The sequence below is a fragment of the Pongo abelii genome, chromosome 5 (genome assembly GCF_028885655.2).
Source record: "Pongo abelii isolate AG06213 chromosome 5, NHGRI_mPonAbe1-v2.0_pri, whole genome shotgun sequence".
NCBI classification, from domain to species: domain Eukaryota; kingdom Metazoa; phylum Chordata; class Mammalia; order Primates; family Hominidae; genus Pongo; species Pongo abelii.
Genome location: NC_071990.2, coordinates 6,157,308 through 6,185,000, shown reverse-complemented (window position 1 = coordinate 6,185,000; position 27,693 = coordinate 6,157,308). Strand labels below are relative to the sequence as shown.

The 27,693-nt window shown below is 39.9% G+C and overlaps 1 protein-coding gene across 2 annotated transcripts in view; it reads left to right on the top strand.

Annotated features, from left to right (window-relative positions):
* F13A1 (coagulation factor XIII A chain) overlaps positions 1-27,693 on the top strand; it is a 164,704-nt gene that overhangs the window by 6,507 nt on the left and 130,504 nt on the right. For both annotated transcript variants that reach the window (XM_024248827.3, XM_063725327.1), the window contains exon 4: positions 9,450-9,638. In XM_024248827.3, the coding sequence (XP_024104595.3) occupies positions 9,450-9,638 (189 nt within the window). The remainder of the gene's footprint in view (positions 1-9,449; positions 9,639-27,693) is intronic.

The following is a 27,693-nucleotide window of genomic DNA, read 5'->3' as shown; positions in this document are numbered from 1 at the left end:
AGTTCCTGGAAAAAATATACACTGGTTTTCACATATGTGTCAGGAGCTGCTCCAGGCTGTCCCTTGGGACATAAAGTTGAGTAAGTTAGTCCCTGGCCTCAAGAAACTCTCAGTGTAGAAGACAAAATAAATAAAAGATCATTGCAATTCAGTGTAATAAAGACTGTGACTGTGACTTATGCAAATTGCAGTGAAATAACAGAAATCAATGTCTAGTGGTGTGGCGGAGTGGAGAAGAGGATGAGGAGGGCTTCCTGACGCAAGGATATTGGAGCTGGGACTTAGAGGATGAGTAGGAGTGTTCCTGACAGGCAAGCGCATGGAAAAGTGTTTGCAGTAGAAGGAACAGTATATTGCAAGTGAGGAGTGACTAAAAGACGAAAGAGAAGATATAAGCCTGGGAAAAGATGGCAGGCATCACACCATAACAGGCCTTGGGGATCTTGCTTTCCTCCTGCAGATAATGGGGGACTTGAGAAGGATTCTAATTAGCAGAAATACATAATCAGGATTATGCTTTACAAAGTGGTAGGGAGGGCTGGGCACGGTGGCTCATGCTTGTAATCCCAGCACTTTGGGAGGCCAAGGTGGGCAGATCACCAGGTCAGGAGTTCGAGACCAGCCTGACCAACATGGTGAAACCCTGTCTCTACTAAAAATACAAAAATTAGCCTGGTGTGGTGGCGTGCACCTGTAATCCCAGCTACTCGGGAGGCTGAGGCAGGAGAATCGCTTGAACCTGGGAGGTGGAGGTTGTAGTGAGCCGAGATCGTGCCATTGCACTCCAGCCTAGGCGACAAGACCAAGACTCCATTTCAAAAAAAAAAAAAAAAAAAAGTGTAAGGAGAAAATGGAGAACAGGAGATACGTTTAGAAGCCGTGGAGATACTCCAGGCTAGAAGAGGAATAGACCAGAGGGATTTTAGCCCCTGGAGGTATGGGGCTCATTTCTCTTGTTCCAGCTTCCTCTGAGCACCTGAGGAATCCTTCAACATTATAGGTTCCAGGACGTATTAATAACAACACTTTATAAATTAAGCCACTTAAGAAAATGCTTTTAATCAGTCTAATTAAGGATATGTTAAAATTCTGGGTACCCAAAAGAAATGTGAGAGAGTTATTTTTCCTGTTGTTTTTTTAAATAAATAAACCAGTTTCTCATGGATAGCATTTATGCTTATAGTTTAGTAATAATATTACCAAAAAATCACATGGAGAATTCAGTTCACCAGGGAATTCCTAGTATATAAACCTAAACATTTAACTTATTTCAAGATCCCATCTGTGACAGGTAGAATCATTCTCTGAAGAATATTTTACAACCTAGGGAGACAATAATTTACATTTTTTTCATATTAGAGAAAAAGTAGGAGGACAGGGAGGCAGTTGCTCCTCCGGAGATTTTTTTTCTTTTCTTTAACAGTCCATGTTAGGTAGACAGTTTGAAAGCTGTCACTTTGAAACAGGGAACTGCCAAGTTTCTAGCTACAGTATCTCAAAAAAAAAAAAAAAAGGCGTAGCAATGAGCTGTTCCATTTTGCCAGAAACTAGACTTGGACAGGGGAAGCAAATTCATTTACTGTTTGTGGCAAATGGAGCCTGGATGATGATAAGGCTTTTTCCATCTAAACTGTCTCGTTAACCCAATAAACAAAGCAAAAATCAATATGCTAGATTAATCAGTGCTTGCTAGAACACACTCCATGGCAAGGGACATTTCCTAGGCAAAATGGACAATGGAATGAACAATGATATTTTTATGTCTATATTCATATTTTATGACAGTCATCTTCAGAGTCTTTGATACTATCAGCTGTTATAAGAACCAAATACTTGGTTGACCTGTGTGCGGCTGACTCATGGGCAATGAAATAAATTTTGTTTAATCAGTGGTATTGGGGACCTCACCTCTATCCCCAATACTTTGGACAACCCATTAAGCTTCCTCATGTCTCTTCCATTTGACTACAGTCTGGAACATTATTTCTTTAAACTCAACCTCTCTGTGTAGCTTTTAATCTTCCACTTCTTAGCCAAGTTTTTTTATTTTTTATGAAATGTGTTTCTTTGTTTAAATCATTTTAAGATGGACTTTTTTTTGTTTTTGTTTTGAGACGGAGTCCCGCTCCGTCGCCAGGCTGGAGTGCAGTGGCGTGATCTCGGCTCACTGCAAGCTCCACCTCCCGGGTTCAAGCGATTCTCCTGCCTCAGCCTCCTGAGTAGCTGGGACTACAGGCGCACGCCGCCACACCCAGCTAACTTTTGTATTTTTTTTTTTAGTAGAGACTGGGTTTCACCAAGATGGTCTCCATCTCTTGACCTCGTGATCCACCCACGTCAGCCTTCCGAAGTACTGGAATTACAGGAGTGAGCCACCATGCCCGGCCCCCAAGAAGGACTTTTAAGAGATTATACAGGAAAGTTTTACTTATCACTGCCTTAGTTTTTCCCCACTTATAGTACCACTGTGATTTTATGTTTTTTCTGAGGCATTGGCTTGTTAAAGTGATATTGCAACAGAGAATCAAAAGATCACTTAGAAAAAGTAACATGTTAAAAAACATCATGCTTAGAATTAAATGTCAAAAGTATACCAATATAGATGATATAATTTAAAACAATTGATATTATCAGCTGTCATCAGAACCAAATACTTGGTTGACCTGTGGGTGGCTGACTCATGGGCAATGAAATTTTGTTTTATACATATAACTTTATATATATGTAACTTTATATATATATAAAAAGTTTGCTTATATATAATATATATACACATATATCATATATAAATATATTTATAATATGTAAACAATATATACATAAATAATATATAAAAAGTATATATTATATATGTAAACAATATATTTTTAAAAACCAAACTCATGGATTTATAGTTTTTTCATAGTGAAAACAAACAAATATATAAGCAAATATATATGTTTGCTTATATCTATTATATATAAACAATATATAATATATAAAGATATAAATAATATATAATATATAAAGATATAAATAATATATAATATATAAATAATATATATTTGTAATATTTGTTTATATCATTATATAATATAAACATATGTAATATAATGTATATGAACAATATATAATATATAAACAATATATGTTTTTATATATTATATATAAACAATATATGTTTTTATATATTATATATAAACAATATATGTTTTTATATATTATATATAAACAATATATGTTTTTATATATTATATATAAACAATATATGTTTTTATATATTATATATAAACAATATATGTTTTTATATATTATATATAAACAATATATGTTTTTATATATTATATATAAACAATATATGTTTTTATATATTATATATAAACAATATATGTTTTTATATATTATATATAAACATATGTATTCATTATATATATATATATGTTTGTTTTCACTATGAAAAAACTAAACCCATGAGCTGGGGTTTTGTCTTTTTTTTTTTGGACTTAGGTTTTCTATTCTCAAAGGCATTAATCAGCACCCTTTTTCTCACCCTTTGTTATCAACATATAAGCAGGCTAGAAAGACAGTACTTTATTCCAATGTGAAACAAAACTGCTGATCTGGAGGTCTTATGTTACAAATTCCCACATCATATCTTCAACTATATATATGTCCTGAAACTAGCATATTTTGAGAATAAAATGGTAAATGACATTTAAAGGACACCTATGGTTAATCCTACAGTAAATGAGATAATTTATTTTGAAATGAATGATCAACTCTAAGCTCCGAATTTTCAGGTAAAAGGTGTTCAAGTGAAAGGAGGCATATTTGCTGTGGCATTTTTGCACATTGCCCCAGGCACTGTAGCAAGATAATTAAGACATGGTCCAGTCTTCAAGGGGATTACAATCCCATGGCTAAAAAAATCACCTATATACAGATAATACAAAGAGATTAATGATAATACTTTTTTAAAAAAAGACAGATGTTTCCTGAGAATCAAGAGGAGAAACGCTTTCTATTTACCTGTGGAAATTCAAAGCAAGCCTGTCTGCTCAGAAGACAAGGAGTATAAAAGGGCATGCTTCCCTGGGAAGGTTGGAAGGCCACTGCTAAAAAGCTTCCCAGGGACCTTCTTGACCTTGTGACTTCCATTGCTCAGATTCCAGCCTCACACCATGCCTTCTCAGATACCTGACTTCTTAATGATTGGTCCTAAGGGCCCATCCAAATGCTCAGTGCTATTATGATTATTATTGCCATCAATTTCTGAGCATTTACCATGTACCAGGCCCTATGATAGAGCACTCGGTGCATTTTCACATTTAATCCTCACACCAACTTCATTTTGCAGATGAGAAAACTGAGGCACAGGACATTTATGTAACTTACCAATGTCACAAAGACAGTAACTGAGAGTTGGGATTTGGGTTCAGGCAGCCTAGCTCCACAGTCTATGCTCTTACTATGCTCTTCTACTTCTCTTAATGATAATAACAAGAATAATAATAAACATTTATTAAGAATGTACTTAGTGTCAGCCATTCTATAAGATAGGTACTTCATTCCCATATTAAAGATAAGAAAACTGAGGCTCAGAGAGATTAAATAACTTTTCTGAGGCTGCACAATTAGTAAGTAGTGAAGTATTTCCAAGAACATATTCTGAAAAATGCAGATCTCCAAAGAGAAAAGTTTCCATAGTCGTTTTCGTTAGGAAACCATTGCCCCTCTGGGATATCTGTGGTGTACATCAGCATGTTAAAGTCTCATGTGAATGCTTCAGTGAAGAATCCTGATCAGCTTTGGTTAGGCCAGCATTTTCCACACTGGTTTAACCATGGAGCTCTAATTCTTCCAATACCTGTCAATATCTCGTAAAACTAGCACTATGCCATGATGGACTGACTCTAACCAGTCTCACTAGACATTAACCAGGTACACTAGGCTAGGACGTAAAGCTGGAAAGCCAGGTTTTCATTTGCAATGAGAACTAGGATGGATGAGACATAACAATGATACCAAAGAAATACTTGAATATTTCTCCCTCTCCAGCTTTACTTTGCCTTGTAGGTAGAGCTGCTTGGGAAGCCAAGGCAGGACTCATTTCAGGGGCACATTATCATGCAGGGAGGGGGAGGGTAGGGATAGAGAAGGCAAATCCAGGAGTACCAGAGGAGCAGTGCCTTGAACCCCTACATGCAGGCTAAACTCATGTGGCTCCTCACCCAGAAGACTGCAACAGCTTCCTAACTGGGTTCAGCTTCCAGCATTGCCCCTTCCAACCCCCTTTCCACTCTGCCACCAGAAGCAGTTTAAATATGTATATAAATCTAATCATGTCAGTTTGCTGTTTCAGATTCTTCACTGAATCCACCATGCAATTAAAACCCAAACTCCTTAGCATGGTCTCCAAGGCTCGCGTGATGAGCAGGCTCCTCCTTACTCTTCCACCATAGCTCCCACTAGTACATTTCAGCCAACCATAATCTTTTAATTTCTTAAGCAACTATGCACTCTCTTGCCTCAGTCTTCACCTATCCTTCTTTCTCCGCCTGAAGCATTTCTCTCCACCTCCCTTTCCACATGGACAACTGACTCCTCTTTTGCTCACTGCTTATGTCTCACTTCCTTCATAGAAATTCCTTATTTTCCACCCCCTAAATGTGGGTTAGGGGCTCCTCCCTGATACTCCCCTCAGTACTCTTTACTTCCTTTGTCAGAGATGTCTGACACTGTGTCATAATTATCTGTCCACATTTTAGCATCTACTGCTGTGTTTACTTAGCTAGTAGTTATTAGACAATTGCCTAATCAACATTTATACCCATGTCTTGAGTGGCAACATAAAATAGCACACTTAAAACATTCCCAGAGGACAAGAAGCTAGGGAGAATATTAAATATATTAAATGCATACTTAGGGGTTAAAATAATCTTAAGAGCATGGGACAGTGAACCAAATTCAAGAAGAAGAAATTTAACACATGCAAAGTCTTAACATCGAACTAAACAGAAGAAAACAATTGCACAAATAAATATAGCCAAATAGCAACATGAGTGGGTGACTTGTAGGGGCCTCAACTGAATTTTGATCCATTATTGCTAGAAATAACATTATAATGTGTTTTAAGGGAGGCTGAGGCAGGTGGATTACCTGAGGTCAGGAGTTCGAGACCAGCCTGACCAATATAGTGAAACCCCATCTCTACTAAAACAAAAAAATTAACCAGGCGTGGTGGTGTGAGCCTGTAGTCTCAGCAACTTGAGAGGCTGAGACATGAGAATTGCTTGAACCCGGGAGGCAGAAGTTGCAGTGAGCCGAAATTGCACCACTGTACTCCAGCCTGAGCAACAGAGCAGGACTCCGTCTCAAAAAAAAAAAAAAAAATGTGTTTTAAGGGTTTTGCTTTATCAGATGCATAATACAAATCAACAGTGAGTTAAGAGTATCCGAGACACTGGTAATATCTTGAGCTGAAATAATAGACTATTTATTTTAAAAGATGTAATGGTCTCATTTTTTTGTTTTTTTTTTTTTTTTACAGAAAAACCACAACTAGAGTAATGTACTTAATTCCAGAAAATAACACTTCAAAAGAGAAATTGACAAAATGGAAAATATTCCAAAACAGAGCGTTGGATAAAAGTTCTAGAAATAACTTCTTAAAAACAGTTAAATAGGCTGGGTGCGATGGCTCATGCCTGTAATCCTAGCACTTTGAGAGGCCGAGGCTGCGGATCACCTGAGGTCAGGAGTTCAAGACCAGCCTGGCCAACATGGTGAAACCCCGTCTCTATTTTTTAAAAATACAAAAATTAGCGGGTCATGGTGGTGAGTGCCTGCAATCCCAGCTACTCAGGAGGATGAGGTGGGGAGGACTGCTTCAACCCAGGAGGCGGAGGTTGCAGTGAGCCGAGATCGCACCACTGACTCCAGTCTGGGCAACAGAGCAAGACTCTGTCTCAAACAAACAAACGAACAGTTAAATAAATGAAGAATGTTTTACTCAGAAAAAAAAAAAAAAAAACCTATGAGCAGTCTTTAAATACTTAGAGAGTGCCAGATAAAATGAATAAGAGGACTTATTCTATATTTATCTAGAAGTCAGAACGAGGACCCATGGTTAGAAAAATTACAAGGAGGCAGATGTCAGTTTATCTTAAGAGAAGTTTTCAAATAATTAGAGTTGTTTAAAAATGGACTGTTTGCCCCATGAAATAATGAGTTCCCTGTTCAAATGGAAGCTAGAAGCTCAAGTAGTAGGGCTCTCATGAAAATGTTTCATGCAGGATATAGTAGTTCTACCAGATGGCTGAGAAAATGCTATTGCTGTTCTGTGAGATTCTGTAAGGATGTAATATCAGTATATTCCTTCCACTGGTGCTGGTAAATGGAGAACTGATGAAACCCATTTCTAAGGACTTTGGTTTTTAGCTATTTTTTAAAAAAAATTTTTTTAGAGGCCCTGTGCTAAGAAAGAGGACCAGAGGAGTTGATTGCTAAGCTCCTTTTCAACAGAGACATTTGTGCTTCTCCAGCTCATTCTTGGTCTGGTTTATCACTGGGGATTGTGGCCTTAATAAGACCAGAGAACTTAGGAGAAAGGCAGCTTGGAATAGAGAGGTCTAGAGAATTAAATGTCTTTAGCTCACAGCATAATGGAAAGAAAGTGCCCTTCAGGGGAACATGTATACAACAGGGTTCTGAGAAGAGGTAAAAATAAAACTGCATCCTATACTTTCTGCTTGCTGTAATGCTGCAGTCAGAGTAACCTGGGGAGCACCATGCCCTGTGAAATGGCTGTCACAGTTTAGGGGCAGTGAGCCATAGTAAACCTAGGACCCACTATGTGCCAGGCATAGTGCCAGACCCACTGCACCGTTATCTCATTGAGCCTTCATAGACCTTCTCAGGGTATTAGTATCCTCATTTTAAAATAAGAAAATTCAGATTCTCAAAGGTAAAGTACCTTAACGCAGTAATTTTGAGACCTGAGATTCAAACTCAGGATTGCCTGAAATTTGAATTGCTCAGCAGTGTTTCAGGGACTCCTGGACTTTAGGACCGAAGAGGATCTTAATGAGCCCAACTTCTTGGTTTTGACTATGGAACACAATGGGGTCCAAAGGGACCAGGCATCCTGCACAGGATTTATGTGTGAAGGTAAAGGAAGCCATTCGAATATGGCAGGAGCTGCCCCGGCACGGGTACAAGCTCAGCAGCTGTGCTTTCTGCGCACGTGGTGCTTATAGCCATGAGGGCAAATCATGCATCAGGCAGGGGTAGGGAGGGGGAGGGCAAGAGGCCAGGGCACCCCTGCCGACCCTTCTACCCTCCCACCCCACCTTCTCCCCAATAACCCTTTACAATGCCAAATGCATACACAGAAACCAGTCTCTAGACTAGATCTTCTAAAGTACAGTGAGGACAGGGAGTTAGGATGAACCCCACTTTCAGTCATCACTCATAGAGGGGAAGGGGAAAAGGGCAGGAGGAGAGCTGACTTTCATGTGTCAGATCCTTTGCTAAATGCCTGCATACGTGTCATCTCATGCCGTCTCCTGTCACATTCCTGTAAGATGTGGAACATGTTAGGCTATGAAATGAATATTAGTGTCTCCATTCTATGATGAAGAAATGAGTTTAAGTCACACATACAAAGTTAGACAACTAAGAAACATATGATTGACATTTACACTCTTGATGCCACAAATCAAAAGAAAAACCTGTGAATGTTGGCATCAGACAGTCCAGGTTTTGACTTTTGAACTGGCCCATTAGTAACTAAGGAAAGCTGAGGATAGTTTCTGTGTAACTGAAAACAATCACACTTATCTCACGGAAATGTTAGTGTCCTTTCTCCAGACCTGCTCCCTCTCTTTCCTGCATTTGAGGGATGAGATCTACTTTTAGAATTACAGAGGGAGGGAGCATTTGACCCTTCTTGAGGTAAAAGGAGAATTTTGGATTAATGGCTAACTTTGTCCTTCGAGTGTCCCCTTGAGGCTTTGTCAGATTTGATTCCTTCCTTTGGAAAGATAAGAAAATTGAAGTGGCTATTCCCTGCTTCTGCCTGGTTAGTCACAGAGTGAGGCAGTGACATGATGGGAAGCTTCTAACATAACGAAAACTAGCGTGAGACTGAGAACCTGAAGACTTCAACTCTGGCCCTAGCTTCTCTGTATTTGGATCTCCCAGACGGGCATCCATCTATCCCACAGTGAGTGCCTTGTGGACTGAAATGAGATCAAAGGTGGAAAAAGCTTTAAAAAGCTCTCTTCAAAAACAAGAATGTCACAAGAGGTTGACTCTCTCGAGACTGTGTTCCCCTACCCCTGCCTCCTACAGTTTCATTCAGCAGACTTTGCTACCTGCCTTCTTCAGGGAAGATAATCTTGTTTTTGAGTTTGTGTTTAAACTAAAGTTAGTTGATTATTTTCTTCAATTGTTTTTCTTGTTCATAGAGTTTCTTAATGTCACGAGTGTTCACCTGTTCAAGGAGAGATGGGACACTAACAAAGTGGACCACCACACCGACAAGTATGAAAACAACAAGCTGATTGTCCGCAGAGGGCAGTCTTTCTACGTGCAGATTGACTTCAATCGTCCATATGACCCCAGACGGGATCTCTTCAGGGTGGAATACGTCATTGGTGAGTGCCATGTGCAAGCCCCAGTCTTGACACCATGGGTTGCATTGTAGAGAGAGGTGGGTACAGGCACAGTTGTGTGATTTCCTAGTGTCATATGTCAACAGTGGCAGGAGCTGGAATGACATCCAGCCCCTGAATCACCTTGTGCTCTAAGACTGGTCTGTATAGTGCCAAATATTAATGACTTGGGCCCCCCCAAAGAGAAAATCTCATATAAATAAAAATAAAACTGGTATAAAGTGTTGCTTAACTAAATTATTCTTCCTCAAACAAATGGTTTTGGCGTCCTGTGGTTGTAACTTTTATCTCCATGATTTAATTGGTCTCGTGCTGAAAATGTTTGTAAATCTTAGCATACAATCCATGTATGCATTCCCAAAGTTGGTTCTGCTCTGATCTAGTCCCATGGGATGGCCCATGAAAAATATAGTCCAATAAACTTCACTAAACACTTTGTACTTTAATCACCCTTTTTTTCCTTTTTTTTTTTTTTTTGAGACAGAGTCTTGCTCTGTTGCCCAGGCTGGAACAGTGGTGCGATCTCAGCTCACTGCAACCTCCGCCTCCTAGGTTCAAGCGATTCTGGTGCCTCAGCCTCCAGAGTAGCTGGGACTACAGTTGCACACCACCACGCCCAGCTAATTTTATGTATTTTTGGTAGAGGCGGAGTTTCACCATGTTGTCCAGGCTGGTCTCACACTCCTGACCTCAAGTTATCTGCCCACGTCAGCCTCCCAGAGTGCTGGGACTGCAGGCGTGAGACACCATGCCCAGCCTTTAATCTCCTCTTGAAGATTAACGATGCACATTAGCTTCAAAGGTTTGGGGAAGGACCATTTAACTTTGGTCTGGTGCTTCTTAAATTAATTTGATCATGGAACCCTTTTATTAAGTTATAGCTATTAACATTTGACACATTTTGGTAAACATTTCTACAGGAATTTATAAGATTATCAAGGAAACACATGCACAGACAAGCAAGGGTGGCACAACATAGGAAATCTGCCCATATAATCCTATGCACAAATTAAAGGAAAAAATTAGGCAATCAAATCAGTAGTCACAGAAGGTACATGATAAAATTCAGCATCCAGTTTTAGGAAGAGTTTAAGGGGAAAAATTTAGGAAAAAAACACCTCAATGATAATAAAGATTGCTTACATCAAAACAACAACTTTTGATATCTAAGTGGAAAAAAGTTAACAAATTTCATTATAATCAGAAATTAGAAAGAAATGCCTGTTATCATCATTCCCTTTTTAAAAAGAACTGCTTTAAAGGTTTTAGTAAATGAACAATATAAGAGATATATCTGCTATAAATGCTGGAAACTAAGAAGTAAAACTATATATTTGCTAATACTATGATTGTGTATGTACAAAACCCAACAGATTCAAGAGAAAAAAGCACTGTATTAATAAAACTTTGTAAGTTGGCTAGATAGAAGATAAGTATATAAAAATCAATAACTTTTATCTTCTCCAGCACTAAGCAACCAGAAATAGACATAAAAAAATTTCACATGACCACAACTATAAAATGTAGGACTAAAACCTGAACATGCAACCCATATAAACCAGCTATTAAATCTTAATAAAAAACATGAGAAACCAATGAAAAGTCAAACGTGTTCTTGAGTGGGAAGTCTTTCTGTATACATTTTTAGTCTCCCAAGGGGTTAGTTAAAGAATACAAAATTTCAGTTAGATAGAAGGAATGAGTTTTAGTGACCTATTCCACAGCATGGTGACTATAGTTAATAATAATGTATATTTCCAAATTACTAAAAGAGTAGATTTTAAATATTCTCACCACAAAGAAATGGTATGTGAAGGAATGAATATGTTAATTAGCTTGAATTAATCAATCCACAATGTATATTTTGATCAAAATATCCCATATTGATCAAAACATCACATCCCAAAACCCTATAAACATATACAATTATGATTGTCAATTTTTAAAAGCCTCCCAAAATTAATGTGTAAATTTAATGCATTTCCAATTAGAATCCCAATGGAGTTTTGAGTTGTCTTTGGCTTTGGTTGTGGTTTTTTGGACTTGTATAAAATAATCTTAAAGTTCATTTGAAATAATAATTACCTGGTGATAACCAAGGAAATCATACAAAGAAATAATAAGTAAGAGTATTTTCTTTCAGAAGTGGCTATCAGAACATACTATGAAAAATATTTAGTAGGACATAATAGAGAATCCAGAAATGGATTTCAGTATATGAGTTAATATGATTGTTGGTTTCATGAAGTAAGAAAACCATATGAGATTTTATCTGTTTGCTTGTTTGTTTTTACATAAATGATGCTGGAATAACTGACTCTCCAACTGGAAGAAAATTTAAAAATTCACCCTCATCTTATCTCATATACAGCAGTAAATTTCAGATGGAATGAGTATTAATTTAAAAAAAAACCTCACAAGACAATTTTTTGAGGAAATTTAACAGACTTAACTAAAAACTGGAAACTCTGACACTGTAGAAGAAAACAAAAACCACGTACAGTTATGTGCCACATAGCAACATTTCAGTCAATGACAGATCATGCATAGGTGATCTTATGAGAGTCTAATGGAGCTGAAAAATTCCTATCACTTAGTGATGTCATAGCTGTCATAATATAATAGTGAGATTACTTATTTTTTTAAAATGTAGTGTAGCCTAAGTTTATCTTGTTTATAAAGTCTACAGTAGCATGCAGTAATGACCTAGGCCTTCGTGTTCACTCACCACTCACCCAGGGCTACTTCTGGTCCTGCAGGCTCCATTCATGGTAAGTGTCCTATGCAGGTGTACCATTTTTTACTTTTTATACTGTATTTTTACTGTACATTTTCTATGTTTATATATAAATGTTTCTATGTTTATATATAAATACTTACCATTGTGTTACAATTGCCTGCAGTGCTGTATTCAGTACAGTAAAACACACTACGAGTTTGTAACCTAACAGCACTAGGCTCTGCCATATAGCCTAGGTGTGTAGTGGGCTGTACCATCTTTGTTTCTGTGATGTTCACACAATGACAAAATCGCCTGCCTAACAACATATTGCATCCCGTGCATGACAACAAATATGCATTTGAAGCTCTGAACCACAATTCTGTTGCAATTATGAAGGAAGTTTTATCTCCATCTTTAAAGCCAAATATTTAGGGTGGGGAGAAGAGGAGAGAGAAGCTTCAGCTCTGAATTGGACTTGTCTGAGGTTTGAGACACTCTCATAGGCCATTTAGAAAATAATTATGATAATGGAAGTCTTAGAAAAACCGGTAAGATGAATGTCTTAGATCGGGTTACTAGGAAACAAACTCTGAGAAGAAGACTTGTGCGCAGAAAGTTTACTGGGGAGATCTCTTAGGATCAACATCTGCAAGGGAGTGAAGGAATCAGTGTTGGGCAGAGGGAGCAGATGAACTGCAGTGCAGACAGGGCCCCCGTGGATCTCAAGGTGAACTCCAGCTATGGGTTAGATCTTCAGAGTTGTCTCGCCTTGAGCCAAGGGCATGGGCCTGTTATACCTTTTATACCTTGACTGGGGTTGTAGCCTTGGTGTAATTGGTTCTCTGTGGCTGGGGGCAACCCCTAAAAGCAACTAAATGAGTGAGAATTGTCAGCCACCAACACTCCCAACAATGGGAAAGGTCCAGGCAGCGCACCACAGCATCCACTACAGTGAACATTTTAAGTCCTCTTTTCTTTTTTACACAAGAAATACTATTACTTCTGTTACCTCAATAAAAGAGGGGGAAAAGCATAGCTAATTTGTTTTTGAGATAAAATCTGTACATTTTTAAACCAACATGTATTCTAAACCTTTCAGAACCCATGATGTGTGCGTTCAGAGTTAAGCTGTATTCTAATATGTGTGGGCCATTATAGGGCCACATGTATTTGAAGATTTTCTATTATAGGTCACACACATTTGAAGATTTTTCATTGCCCAACCTGTTGTAGATACAAGAAAGGCAAGTGACAAAATTCCACACTCTACTATTTAGTGTAGAAATTAAGCACACTTCGAGGGGCCTTGAAGGACCCATGGTAGAGGATTTATCTTGATCAGAGTCTTTTCTGCATCTCATGTCATTCAGGAAGTTACATGAGAGCCTCAACTTCATGCTGCCATAGTTCTAAGACTGGAAGAAAAAAGAACATTGCTGGGGAAATAATTCTCTTAAAATTCAGTGCCTGTTTCAATAGGACTGAATAAAGCCAAGGAAATTAGATTTTAAGGGTAATTGCTATAATGAGAAGAGACAAGTATAGAATGTGAACTAGAAATGAAATTAAGTGCCAAGTTTTCTATATACAGGTGCACCTCAATTTCCAGAAACTCAGAAGGTAAAAATGATGGTTTAAAAATGAAAAAGAATATAATTTCTATTCATTTTTTAAAATCTGGCAACACCATTTCAAGAGAAGATCCATTTTAGCTAACGTTTTACAATCAGCTAAATGTCTAAACATTTGAGATGTCATTTACTATTAAAAGTGAACCAAAATGTAACATAAATTTAAAAAAAAACAGACAAGAGAATAAATACTTTGTTAAAAATAAAGGGCACTTAAAAGAATCTCTACCAGTACATCTTTAAGAGTGTTTATAACAAGAGACTTACCAACAAAGATTGACTTACTCTCACTCACTATATTAGTCAGGGTCCTCTTGAGGGACAGAACTAATAGGATATATATATATGTGTGTGTGTGTGTGTACACATATGTGTGTGTATATATATGTGTGTGTGTACATATATGTGTGTGTATATATATGTGTGTGTGTGTGAGTGTTGTGTGTATATACATATAAAGGGGAGTTTATTTAAGTATTAACTTATATGGTCACAAGGTCCCACAATAGGCTGTCTGCAAGCTAAGGAGCAATGAGAGCCAGTCCAAGTCCCAAAACTGAAGAACTTGGAGTCTGATGTTCAAGGGCAGGAAGCATCCAGCATGGGAGAAAGATATAGTATGGGAGGCTAGGCCCATCTCTCCTTTTCAAGTTTTTCTGCCTGCTTTATATTCACTGGAAGCTGATTAGCTTATGCCCACCAGATTAAGGTTGAATCTGCCTTCCCCAGCCCACTGACTCAAATGTTAATCTCTTTTGGTAACACCTAGGATTAATACTTTGTATCCTTCAATCCAATCAAGTTGACAGTATTAACCATCACACTCACTATATACTTAAAAAAAATTTTTTTTTTTTAGGTTCAGGGGTAAATGTGCAGGTTTGTTATATAGGTAAAAACATAGCTGTTTCATAAAGCAAGCTATTATTATATTTAAAATACAGAAAAAATAACTTTACACTTAATTGCTTCCAATTTGCGTTCAGTTCTTTGTTGAGGTTGCTTTCTCATTCCCTGTGCCTGTATAGATGAGCTGAGATATGTTAGTATGCTGGAGTTTCCCTACGTTGCTGTTCTTAGAACTTAGGTTACGGGATTTATTTATGTGATTCTGCCTTCTAACCAATTTCCTTCCCTCCCTCCCTCCCTCCCTCCCTCCCTCCCTCCCTCTCTCCCTCCCTCCCTTCCTCCCTTCTTTCCTTCTTCCTTCTTTCTTTCTAAATATTTAAATAAATACGGTTCTTGGATGGTGTGCTTGGCTCTAAGCAGAGAAGGTGAGCAGGAGAGCTACTGCCTTACCTGGCCAGGGCTTGATGAGCTGTGCTGCAGAGGTTCTCTGTGCTTTGATAACTGCGTTCATTAGTTGCTGGCAGAGCACAGCTATCTCTGTGAGTTAGGTGGCAGGTGTTAATGAATCTGAGGAGGTGGGTGTGGCTGAAAAATGCCCTGGGAGTCTGCAGGGCCTTCTCTCTCTCTCTCTCACCTCTAAGCCTGCAGCCATGACAAATCATGAAAGGCAAGGAGGGGAGGGCTAATCACAGGTTTTACTAACCTGTGGCTGAGGCTGTGAAAGCTTGGGAGCAGCTTGTGGTGTTAATTTGCTGTTACTTTGACATGGGCCCCTGCATTTTTGATACCCAGCTGAGGGAGAAATCCCAAGCTGTGTTCCTTACCAGCTCTCCACCTCAAAACAGCAGAGGTTTCACTCCCCGAGGAGCCCTCCGAAGTGACAATAGTGTCCATGAGCAAGTTTCTTTCTCCCTGGAGTTCAACCACAGGAACCTGGGGGTGTCCAGGCCAGCGCTTTGGAGATTCTCCTGACCTTTCCCTCAATTTTATGATGGTCCCCACAGATTCAAGCTTCACATTTCTGGTTACAGCAGAAAGATGAGGAGAAGGATGGCATCAGCAAGACCTGCCCCACTTATCAGGAAAACAAAAGCTTTCCCAGGCACTTCTGGCAATCATTTATGTCTCATTTGCTACCCTTAGCTGTAAGACAAGCTGTGAAAGTGTTCCCTTTTTCCAGTCTCTTCAGAGGAGAGGGATGGGGCAGAGCTGAAAGTGGGTGCTGGTGGACCCGCCGTCATGTGTGCTGGGCAATCCCCCTAGCTGGGCCATCCTGTGAGTATAAAAGTGCAGTCCTAATGCTGGCAGCCTTGAGGCAGGTTGTTCATCACCCGCTCAAGCATTTCTAGGACTGGGTCAACTGCACATGTTCTGCATCACGAACCCCATAAAACATGGAAATGTCATCAGCAACACTTTAATATCTTTCTTTCACTTATTTCTTGAGTAGCGTTTATGGAAAGCCAGCGGGGGTATTGGATGCTGATGTGTTTTCAGGGTGGGAGCGACAGGGATGATTCTCATTGGAGATAGCTTGCTCTGGCCCACTTCAGGGAATCAGGGTAATTCAGGATTGGAGAGGAGATGATCAGAAGAGAGAGGATGAGAACCCGGGTTATGGCTGCAGTTGTAGACATGGACAGGAGTGATAGGGTTTGAGAAATATTTAGGACACAAAATATACAGGACTTGTGTTGGGGAGTCTGTGAGGGGTGGAAGGGAGGAGGGTCAAGGTTGACTTCCAGGTGGCTGGCTTATGCGACTATGATGACAGATGCTAGCACTTCCAAATGAGATAAAGAATGCCTGGAATTCCAGAGGGAAAAAAATCAAGGGTGGAAAATGCTAATGGTGGTAGTAGCTTCATTGATAACTCATTGGCACTGGTGCTGTGCAGAGGTGCTGTGTGCCACCCATTTAATTGTTCAAGCAGCCCTCTGGGCATTGGACTACGGCTATCTCCATTTTTCTCATGAGATAATGGTTGAAAGGATTAAGTAATTTACCCAGGTCACACCTGGAAAGTGCTAGGACCTCAATTTGGACCCAAGCAGCCTCTTCTACTTACAATGCTTACCACCTCCACCAAGGGAGCCTCCACGAAGGAGATGGTGGAGGTATGAATGTGATTCTGTTTGAACTGGTGAGTGTGAATTACTTGAGGGACTTTCAGGTAAACCTGTCCAGTAGATAATATGAGTCTGAAGCTTCGGGAGGAGGTTTGGGTTGGACAGGAGATAATTTGGATATCATACACACGTGGGCAAGCTCACTCAGAAAAAGGTAAATCAAGTCAGCAGTGGACTGAGGCTTAAGCCCTGGGGAAAACAACTTCTAAGGCATCAGTCCAGAAACTAGAGCCCCTGGAGGAGACAAAGACCAAATGAGCAGATAAACAGAAGGAAAATAAGGGGAGTGCAGTGTCACTCAGTCCAGGAGAGTTGTGTGTTTCAAGAGGAAAGCATGATCAATGTTATTAAATATAACTAGGAGATGCAGTGAGATAAGAACTTCCCACTGGAGTCAACAGTTGGGGGACACTGGTTGAACTCGGGGAGATTCCAAATTTTAACGGTCTGAAAGTCAAGGAGATGTGAGGAAATGGGTGTAGTCAATTCGGATGAATCTTTAAAGAAATTTGAAGGAGAGGAAAAGAAAATTTGGGTGGTAGCTAGAGAGGAATGTGGGTGAGAGGAGGGGTGTTTTGATTTCAGTATTTGTTTCAGGATTGGAGGGACTGGAACATGTAGCAGGCAGAGAGGGAAGAATCAGTCAAGGAAGAATTCTGAAGATTCAGGAGGGACTGGAGGGGAATCCTGGAGGAGATAGAAGCATAGAGGACAGCGGCATGGGTGACGGGCTGAGTAGGAAGGAAAATCCCTCATCTTCCAAGGTTGTCGAGAAAGAGGTGAGGGAGCGTATGACTGCCGTAGGTGGAGAAGTATGAACTAAGCCTCGTGCCCGACAATCTCAAGTTATTTAAAGATGTAGGTGGTGAGCAGGTGCTATAGGGTCTTAGGGGGGCAGAGGAGTACCCTTATATCTGAAAACATCATCCATATCCTTTAAGACTGTGTCTTCCTATGGATTTTGTTCCCTATGGATTTTGTCCAGGTAAAATCATGCTGATGTGTGATTTTCACATACATAACATAGTTTCTCTATTGAGAAATGTCTTGCCCCAAATTGTGCAGCTTGTAACGTGTAGAGAACTATTCCTTAGCCTGTACTCTTTCAACTATTTTATGCTGCATTTTGGTGAAAATAGACAGCCTATTTCATCATTTTGAAGCAACATTTATATAGAATGTCATTTCAGATTTTTGCTCCTATGGGTTTCTGCATTGATGATCAACGTGTTTATTTTTAAGCGTCTCTGTGAAGTGACTAATAATGGCATCTAAGAAAGTAGGACAGTGTTTCCCAGAGTGTGTTCTCTATGAACACCTGTCATGTGAGATTCTCCTTGGGGGAAAAAAAGTTCCATCGTCAAATACATTTGGATCATGCTGTGTTTTGTGTCTCTTCTCATAGAGGCCCAAGGCACATTAATATATAAAAGGCTGTGAGTAGACACGCAGTCAAAAAATGAATCTTGTTTAGCCCAACAATTCCCAAAATTATTCTACTATAAACACTACCCTACCACATTTTTATTTTTATAATACCATCGAATAAAGTGCAGAACTCATTCCAGGAAATGCTGAACTATAGACACATATTACCTCTATTCCATAGAACACTGAGGCAGGTGGCTGACAGAACTTGAACAGATTTGTAGTCTATGCATTGTGATAACTTTATATCCATTTTTTCTTTTTGACACTTAAGATTTTGTGCAAACATTGAAATAACTATTAATTTGGCATTCATATTTAGTAACTTTTCAAAAATAATTGTTCAGAGCATGTTTTTATATTTATTTTTCAGATATTTATTTGGCCTCTTTTAACCATAAAGCCTATTTATTTTCTTTTTGAATGTGCTTATTGAACTCTTATTGAATACTTTGTATGTGCAAGGCACCATATTGGGATTAGAGCAGTAAGATACGTTCATCCTTTGCCTCCAGAGGATTCGTCGTCCAGAGGGGACAGTCTGAGTAGGAAAGGCTGCGTTCAATGCCAGCCTTTTGAACAAAATGCTTAGAAGCTACCTTGGAAGGAGCGACTGATGGCAATAATAGTTGAAAGAATCCTCCAGAAAGTGCTATTTGAGGCGGGTCTCAAAAAATGAATAGAAATTGACCCAGGGGAATGGAAATTGTATACATTCTAGAGGAAAAAAAATAGAAAAGTTCAGTGGAGCATGACATTTTGGAAGCACACTGATGTCTTTGTATGACTTGATAAGAAGTTTAGATGTAATTCTATAAACAGCCAGAAGCCTCTGTAGTAGCATTTTAGGTAGAGTATTAAGATCTGATTTTTTTTCTACTTTTTAGATTACTATAGCAGAAGTGTGGAAGATAAATTGGAGGACCAAGATTTTGTTAGGGACATTAGTAAGAGACTCAAGGGGGAAAAAGAATCTCACTAACAAATGATAGGATAAACGGATGCTGCATGAATTTGGATGATTTTTCCCCTCCTTTTCTTCCCTCAAAGGAACTTATGTTTACTTCTATAACTAGAAGTAGTAAAATGTGTGTGTGTGTGTGTGTGTGTGTATTTGCATAGTAAAATGGAACTCACCTGTAGCGAAGTAACACACTGTGGCCTGAGTACTAACAATATGCCCCAGTGACTGGCCCTCTGCCGTTTGTAGGTCATCTCAGGGATGACAGCTCATGTGATAAAAGGGCTAAATGAAGCCCTTTTTGGTAGGGAAAGAGGGGGCTTGGACTCAGGCAGTGCCCAGTCAGAACCTGAGCTCCACCGTGGATAGCAGTGACAGAATCACTTTACCCCACCCCCCATCACATTACTGTTTCCTCACCTGAAAATAGGGACTATAATATTTATTTTAAACAGCCATTTATGGGTTAAAGGAGATAATGTATAGGAAACCATTTTTTTTATTCTCACAATAAACTGGGAGGCAGGGAAGGTAGAAATAAAACTTATTAAAAACATGGAAACCAATGTCCACAGGGATTAAGTGATTTGCCCCATGTTGTGGGCAAAGGATCTGAGCAACATTTCTCAAAAGAAGACACCAAAATGGCCAATTGGCTTATGGAAGAATGCTCAACACCTCTAATCATCAGGGAAATGCAAATTAAAACCACAGTTAGGTGCCACCTCATACCTGTTACAATGGTTACTACCAAAGAGAATGATAACAAGCCTTGGTAAGAATGCAGGGAATAGAGAACCCTATACACTATTGGTGGGAACGTAAATTAAGGCAGCTATTTTGAAAAGTCGTGTAGCGGTTCCTCACAAAACTAGCAACAGAACTAACATGTGATTCAGCAATCCCACTTCTGGGTATGTATCTAAAGAAAATTGAAATCAGGATGTTGAAAAGATGTATGTAGTCTCATGTTCATTTCAGCATCACTCACAATAACCAAGATATGAAAGCAACCTAACCAATGGATAAAGAAAATGTGGTATATAGACACAATAGAGTACTATACAGCCCTTACAAGAAGGAAAATTCTGCCATTCTCAACAAGGATAGAACTGGAGAGCACTATGCTAACTAAAATAAGGCAGGAACAGAAAGATGAATACTGTATGATCTCACTTACATGTGGAATCCGAAAAAGTCGATCTCATAGAAACAGAGTAGAAAGGTGGTTACCAGAGGCTGGGGCTTGGGGGCAAGGAATGAGGAAAGAGAAGATGTTGATCAATAGGTACAAAGTCTCATTTAGACTGAAAGAATAAATTTTAGTGATCTGCTGCACGGCCTGGTGACCACAGGTTAAAATAATGTATATTTCAAAATTGCTAAAAGAATAGCTTTTTAATGTCTTCACCACAGTTACCTTTCTTTTTTCCATGTACATAGAAAAGAAAGGTAACTATGTAAGGTAATAAACATGTGAATTAGCTGATTGAATCTTTCTACAATGTATACATAGATCAAAACTTCACGTTGTATCCCAATAGATTCCCCATAAGTGATTGTCTATTTTTAAAAAACATCTACACACGCACAAAGAAAATGCTTCCAAAAGCAAATAGGAGGGCATTGCTCTCATGTCTTTTGTCTCCTGGTGGCAAAGACAACCATCACTGAACCTCCCAACAGAAATACCCAGTCTCCTTGTTACATCCATTCTGACAGCTTCATTAGTCACATAGGGGCTCTGACAACCCACAGGCCAAGTTCTGCCTGGAATTATTTGCCCATAGTTCTAGCTGAAGTGACAGAAACAGTTTAATCTCAAAGTAGGTGGGATTGCCGTCCATATTTTGGTGCCAGAGACCTTACCATGTGCTTCCTCAGCCCTGCCCTGTCACCCACATCATGTCTGCAGAGCTGGAGTTTCCGAGTGACGCTTACGGTCCTTAGGGTAATAGAGTCACTGATGTCTTTGTCACATCAAGGGTGCCACACAGAGCACTTAAGGGCCGTGGGTATCGGAATGAGAACACTCAGAACATTCACAAATGCTTCCTCCCTGATTGCCTCCTGTGCTTTCTCGTCTCTCTTTCCTATTCCCCTTATTTGCCTTCACCCTTGCTCCTATGTCTCTTTCTCTATCTTCACACTTGTATCTTATGATGACCTCTTTCACTTACAAGAATTCATAAATGTGGCTCATTTGCACACACATAATTGAAACTGTACTCCACCAGAAAGCGCTGGTCTGAACTCAGGGAGGATGGACTGTGGGCATTCCCTGGCTTTTCCACATAAATTCTAAGACATTCTTGCAGCATATGAAGCAAGAGGTGAAAAAGGTGGGGGGAAATATTTAATGAAAACAAATGTGCCCACTGTGATACCTTGCTCTTGAGTCTCTAATCTAAAAAGAGAGCATGCAGGTAGAAATAAAGCCCACTAAAGAAAGGATCCAAGTGGACTAAATATTCTTCATCTGTGCCCTCCAGTTACTCCAGAAGCATGTTGTAAGGATTGATGAGGGAATAACTGGAAGCCCTTTGAACTGCTTCGTGATAGTTCCTTCCATATAAGATGACCCAATTACCAGCCTTATTTTCAATATTGCAACCATGTAGGAAAGCTAAATTCTTACGGTATTCCTTAAGGAAGGATAACCTTCATAAAATGCTACTATAACAGCAGCCAGAGCCAGACAGGTATTACACAACCATAAGACAGGCTATAAATAGCTATATCTCTCTCTTGCTACCCTCTTCACCCTCTCTTTCTTCTCAGTATCTCAGCCTCTTTTCTGATCTTTTCTTTCTTAGGATTTCTATTACTTTCCATCTCGGTCTGTCTGTTTCTATCTTGCTCTCTCTCTGTCTCTCATGCATACATACACAGTGTCCTGTGGATGCATGTCTAGGTGTTAGTGGCAGCAAATGTACTGGAGTCCCACGGCACCAAAGTGTGTTAGCAGCAGTGAATCCATATGGATCTACAGCAACCTCAATTCTTGCCTCCTCATAAGACAGGAGAGACTGGGGCAAGTTTTAGAGCAGGAGTGAAAGTTTATTCAAAAGCTTTAGAACAGGAATGAAAGGAAGGAAAGTACACTTGGAAAAGGGCCAAGTGGGTAACTTGAAATACAAGTGCACAATTTGACTTTGACTTAGGGCTTTTGTTTGTTTTTTTGAGACAGAGTCTTGCTCTGTCACCCAGGCTGGAGAGAAGTGGCGCGATCTCAGCTCACTGCAACCTCCACTTCCCAGGTTCAAGTGATTCTCCTGTCTGAGCCTCTCCAGTAGCTGGGATTACAGGCACTTGCTACAACACCCGGCTAATTTTTCTATTTTTAGTGGAGATGAGGTTTCACCATGTTGACCAGGCTGGTCTCAAACTCCTTACCTCAAATAATCCACCTGAAAGTGCTGAGATGACAGACAGGAGCCACCGCACCTGACTGACTTCAGGTTTTACCTGTTGGCATACTTCTGGGGTCTTGTGTCCCTACTCCTGTGATTCTTCCCTTAAGTGGTCTGTCTGCATGTGCAGTGGACTGCTAGTGCTTAGAAGGGGAGCATGCACAGTGCGTTTACTAGTGTTGTACTCGTGGTCACTTGAGGCATTTTTTCCTTACCAGTTGAGTGTCCCTAGAGGAAGGCCACATACTGGTTAAATTCCGCCATTTTGACTCTTAGTGCGCATGGCTGAGCCCACTCACCCAACTGCAGAGGTCTTATTGGGAAACTGCTGATCACCAGTTTCAGGTATTTCTGTTTATTGGGAGACTGCCCTTCCCTAGCACTGGCTGGGACCAATTATTATTTTAGAAAGACAGTTTAACAATTGCCTGACCATCACCTGATGGTCGCCTGCCATTCCTGGTGTGTGTGTAGTGGGGGGAAGCCCTCTCCTCCCCTACTCATGCCTGATTAGGTACCTACTGTAGCACGCATATTTACTCATTTGTTAGAGGAGTAATGGGAGTTACCCTTGGGAGGTGAGTCTCACCATTTTTGTGTCTGTTCATGAGTATTTCTTTAGCCTTCAGGAAGCTGGGGCTGGATGTTCTAAATGTGCTGCCCATCTCTGGCTAAAGCCTAGCTTAGCCATTGGGTTGCTCCTTCTCTGCACTGTTGGAGGTTTTGCTTTGGCTTCTTCAACTTCCTTGTCTATTTCCTTTCCAATTCTGTTTACAAACCTCTATAACATCTTGTCCCATGTCTGGTTCAATGAATTTCTGATGCAGAAACCTCTGCTGTGTCCAGCACTTTGTGACGCCCCATAGGGGGTTTAAGAGGAATGAAAGACCCCATCTCTGTCTTTTTTCTTTTTGAGCTGGAGTCTCGCTCTGGTGCTCATGCTGGAGTGCAGTGGCGTGATCTCAGCTTACTGCAACCTCTGCCTCCCAGGTTCAAGTGATTCTCTTGCCTCAGCCTCTTGAGTAGCTGGGATTACAGGTGCCCGCCACCACACCTAGCTAATTTTTTTTTTTTTTGTATTTTTAGTAGAAACGGGATTTCACCATGTTGGCCAGGCTGGTTTCAAACTCTTGACCATCTCTGTCTTTAAAGAGCTTACTGTAGTTGGAGTGAGAGGAATTCCACAAACAATGAACACAGTCATAGAGTATATAATCAAGAGCTATACTGATACAGTTGCCTTCCAGAAATGTGTGACACGACTGGCAGAAGTGACTCTGGGCAGTCAAGAGCAAGAGGATCAGCTAGAGTTGAAGGGTAAAATCTCAGAAACGGGCAGGGAGGTCTTGAGATGATTCTTGAGGAATTGGGAGCATTCTAAGAGGGCTACGAAGTATATACCCTCCATTCAAGGAGGACGGCATTCTTGGTAGTCCAGGAGCTTATTGTTCTGCTGATGCACACAAGCTTCTAGTGAGAAGGAAATATTTCCCTGAATCAAGTTTCTGGCTGCATTTGGAGTTTGGACACCACTCAGTTTCAAGGCTCTGGAGTTGTAAGGAGCTTGCAGCGGCAGGAAAGGCCCATCAGGCAGGCCCATAAGGAATATGCTCCCCTCATGGAATCAGTCTGCTGTTATTGCTTGGTTAGTGCCCAGGATGGACAGGGGCCTTTTGTATTAAAGCAATTAATTTTACAAAAAGAGGAAGAAACCCTTATGTTTCTGTGACTAAAATGACGGAAATGAAGTAGTGGAGACAGCTGCAGTGGCATTTTCCATCAAACAGCTTTTCTATTTGTGCAACATATTTCTAAGTGATAGAAAATGACACACTCTCTCCATTACTTCACTTCCATCATTTCCATCATTTCAACCTTTTCTAACTTTCATATTTGTGAAACAAATTGCTTTAAACATGTCAAAGACATTTGAGTGGAGTGTTAGCCAAATTTTAAAAATAAAGATGATTCATAAAGACAGTGCTTGTGTTTATAGCCATCAAGACAAAATTTCAGGAAAAAAATCACAGTCCTAATTACTGAAGGCGCATGCATAAGGTAATCATATTTGGAAGTTAGAAACAAATCTCTTTTTGCTCTCTGCCTCTTTTCCCTTAGATTTATGTGGGATGGTAAACCTGGCCTTGTGGTGCTCAATCATCCTTGCTTCAATGATTCACTAAGTAACCCCTTGCGAGTTGATTTCTCCAGCCTCTGGATTTATTTGCATTGTTATGCAATGGGTGGAACACCTCACTGCTGTTCTGCTCCTCAACAGTTAGTTCTATCTTCTCTTACAGCTGATGCTTCTTGAGGGGAAAGGCCACCTTGTGTCTTTTGTTAGAGATAGGATGTTGCCGAGGGTAGGGCAACCAGGAGGGTATCCCTCAGCATGTAATTTTGAAGAATCGATATTGGTGCTCCAAACAAAGTTCATTCAAAAATGTTTCTCTTAAGAAACTTAAAAACCTACATCACTGGTGGAAAAAAAAAAAAAAAGGAAGGACATGAATATACAGGATAATTGTACAAAAATTGGGTACATGTATTGTTGTTGTTTCAAAGTTTTTTTTAAATTTTGGAACAAACTCTACTTTACAGAAAATTTACAAGACAAACCATACAAAGAACTGTTTTTTCCCAGAACCATTATTAGAGTTGTCAATCTGATGTCTCATCATCACTGAATACTTTAGTGTGTACTACCTATGAGCAAAGACATTCTTCTGTGCAACCATCAAAATAAGGAAATTAACACTGATATTTGATGGTAGTCTAATCTTTAGAACACATTTGAGTTTTTCTACTTGTGCAATAATATACCTTATAGCAACAGAAGCTAGTCCAGGATCACATGTTATATTTAGATGTCATGTCTCATGTCTTTAGTTTTCTTTAATTTGGAACAGATTCATAATCTTGCTTTGACTTTCATGATTTGACACTTTTGAACATTACAAGGCAGTAATTTTTAGAATGCCCCTCCATTTGGGTTTGACTGATGTTTCCTCACTTGATGTTAAAATCAAGTCATGTATCTTTCACAGGAAGATTGCAGAAATGATGCTGTGTTCTTCTCGGTGCCTCCTACCTGATTGTACATAACTTTTACAGATCCCATTACTGATGATGTTAACTTAACCACTCGATTAAGGTGGTGGCAAAGGTTGAGTGCCCAGGAAGTAGACTGTGAAATTAGCATGCAAGCTGTCGATTAGGGAGTGCTATTGGGATCAACTCCTATGGAAGGAAGCAGTATTAGGTAGTGGGGGAGTCAGGCTGTAATGCAGTCACACCAAAGGCCTCAGCTGACCCTCGGTGAAACTCTGGAGCTGAGATGGCTCTTCAAAGTTCTCCTGAGATGGGGACAAAGGGATGGGGCTTTATTCCTCCATAGTGATCGGTCACTGGAGGTGAGCCACCTCGGCAGTGAGGTGTGACCCTGGATGAGGCAGTTTTCTTCTGCTAAGGCAACTCCCAAGGAGGGCTGAACCACCAAGGACTATTTTCTGTCATCACTCCCAGCAACTGAGGATAAGCCTGTCTGTCATTTCCGAAGGTGTCTTGGGCAGAACATCACAGAGCCCAACACAGAGGTGACTGTTGGGGTTGCCCCTGAAAAGTTACTCTTTATTCCTTTTATAGTTAATAAGTACTTTATAGGAAATTATCTTGATACTATAAAATCCCATTTATTACCAAAATTATTATTGATAGAATGATTGATTAATACCAGGATGAATCCTGATTTTCTCTTTTAATTAAATAGGTTACTTAAATCTTTTATTATCATTAAATAACTTATTGTTCAAACAGCCTCGATTTTGCCAGTTGGAAACTGTTCCAACTAGTTTCAGTATCCTTACTTCCTCATTGTCTGGCACAGTAAGGTGTTTCAGGCCCATTTTGAGTTTTCCCTGCACCTACCCTGAAAAGAACCATTTCTCTAAGGAGAACCATTTCTCCAAAGAACTCTGCTTCATTTTAATAGAAAGTAGTATTTAGAAACCAAGATCTAGGTCCTAGGTGTGCTCATTACTATATTACCTCCTCTCAGTATTTCCCAATTCAACCTAGGTATATCTCACTCACCATTCTTTTCACCTCTCTGTCATACCTATGGTGACCCCTGATTCATGACTCTTGTCCTCCATACATATTTTCTTTTTTTTTTTTGAGATGGAGTCTCTCTCTGTCTCCCAGGCTGGAGTGCAGTGGCGTGATCTTGGCTCACTGCAAGCTCCGCCTCCCAGGTTCATGCCATTCTCCTGCCTCAGCCTCCTGGGTAGCTGGGGACTACAAGCGCCCACCACCAGGCCTAGCTAATTTCTTGTATTTTTACTAGAGACGGGGTCTCACCATGTTCGTCAGGATGGTCTCAATCTCCTGACCTCGTGATCTGCCCGCCTTGGCCTCCCAAAGTGCTGGGATTACAGGTGTGAGCCCCCGCGCCCGGCTGTCCTCCATACATTTTTTATCCTTGAGCTTGTCATTTACTGAGTCTTCACAATGTGCCAACAGTGTGCTTTGTGTTTGCATTAGTTTTATGTTGCTGTTGTAACAAAATATCATAATCTTAGTGGCTTAAAACAACAAAGATTTATTATTTTGATATAAGGTATAATGATATATAAAAGGTGTAATGACATCTTAACTGAGCTGCTCCTACCCAATGTCGTCCCTTAGGGAGGAATCAGTGGAATTCAGATCCTGATTATTCTGGCTCTAAATGGTCCAGAATAATCAGGATCCGATGGTTGGTCCTGATATACCTGGTCTGACACTGGGCCTGGGATCTGGAAAGGTCTTAGAAGAAATTACATTGAGACTGTAAAATCCCCTGAGCAAGAAGACAAGGTCTTCAGAATGTGAAGTAAAGAACATGCCCTCTCCCAATTTTATGC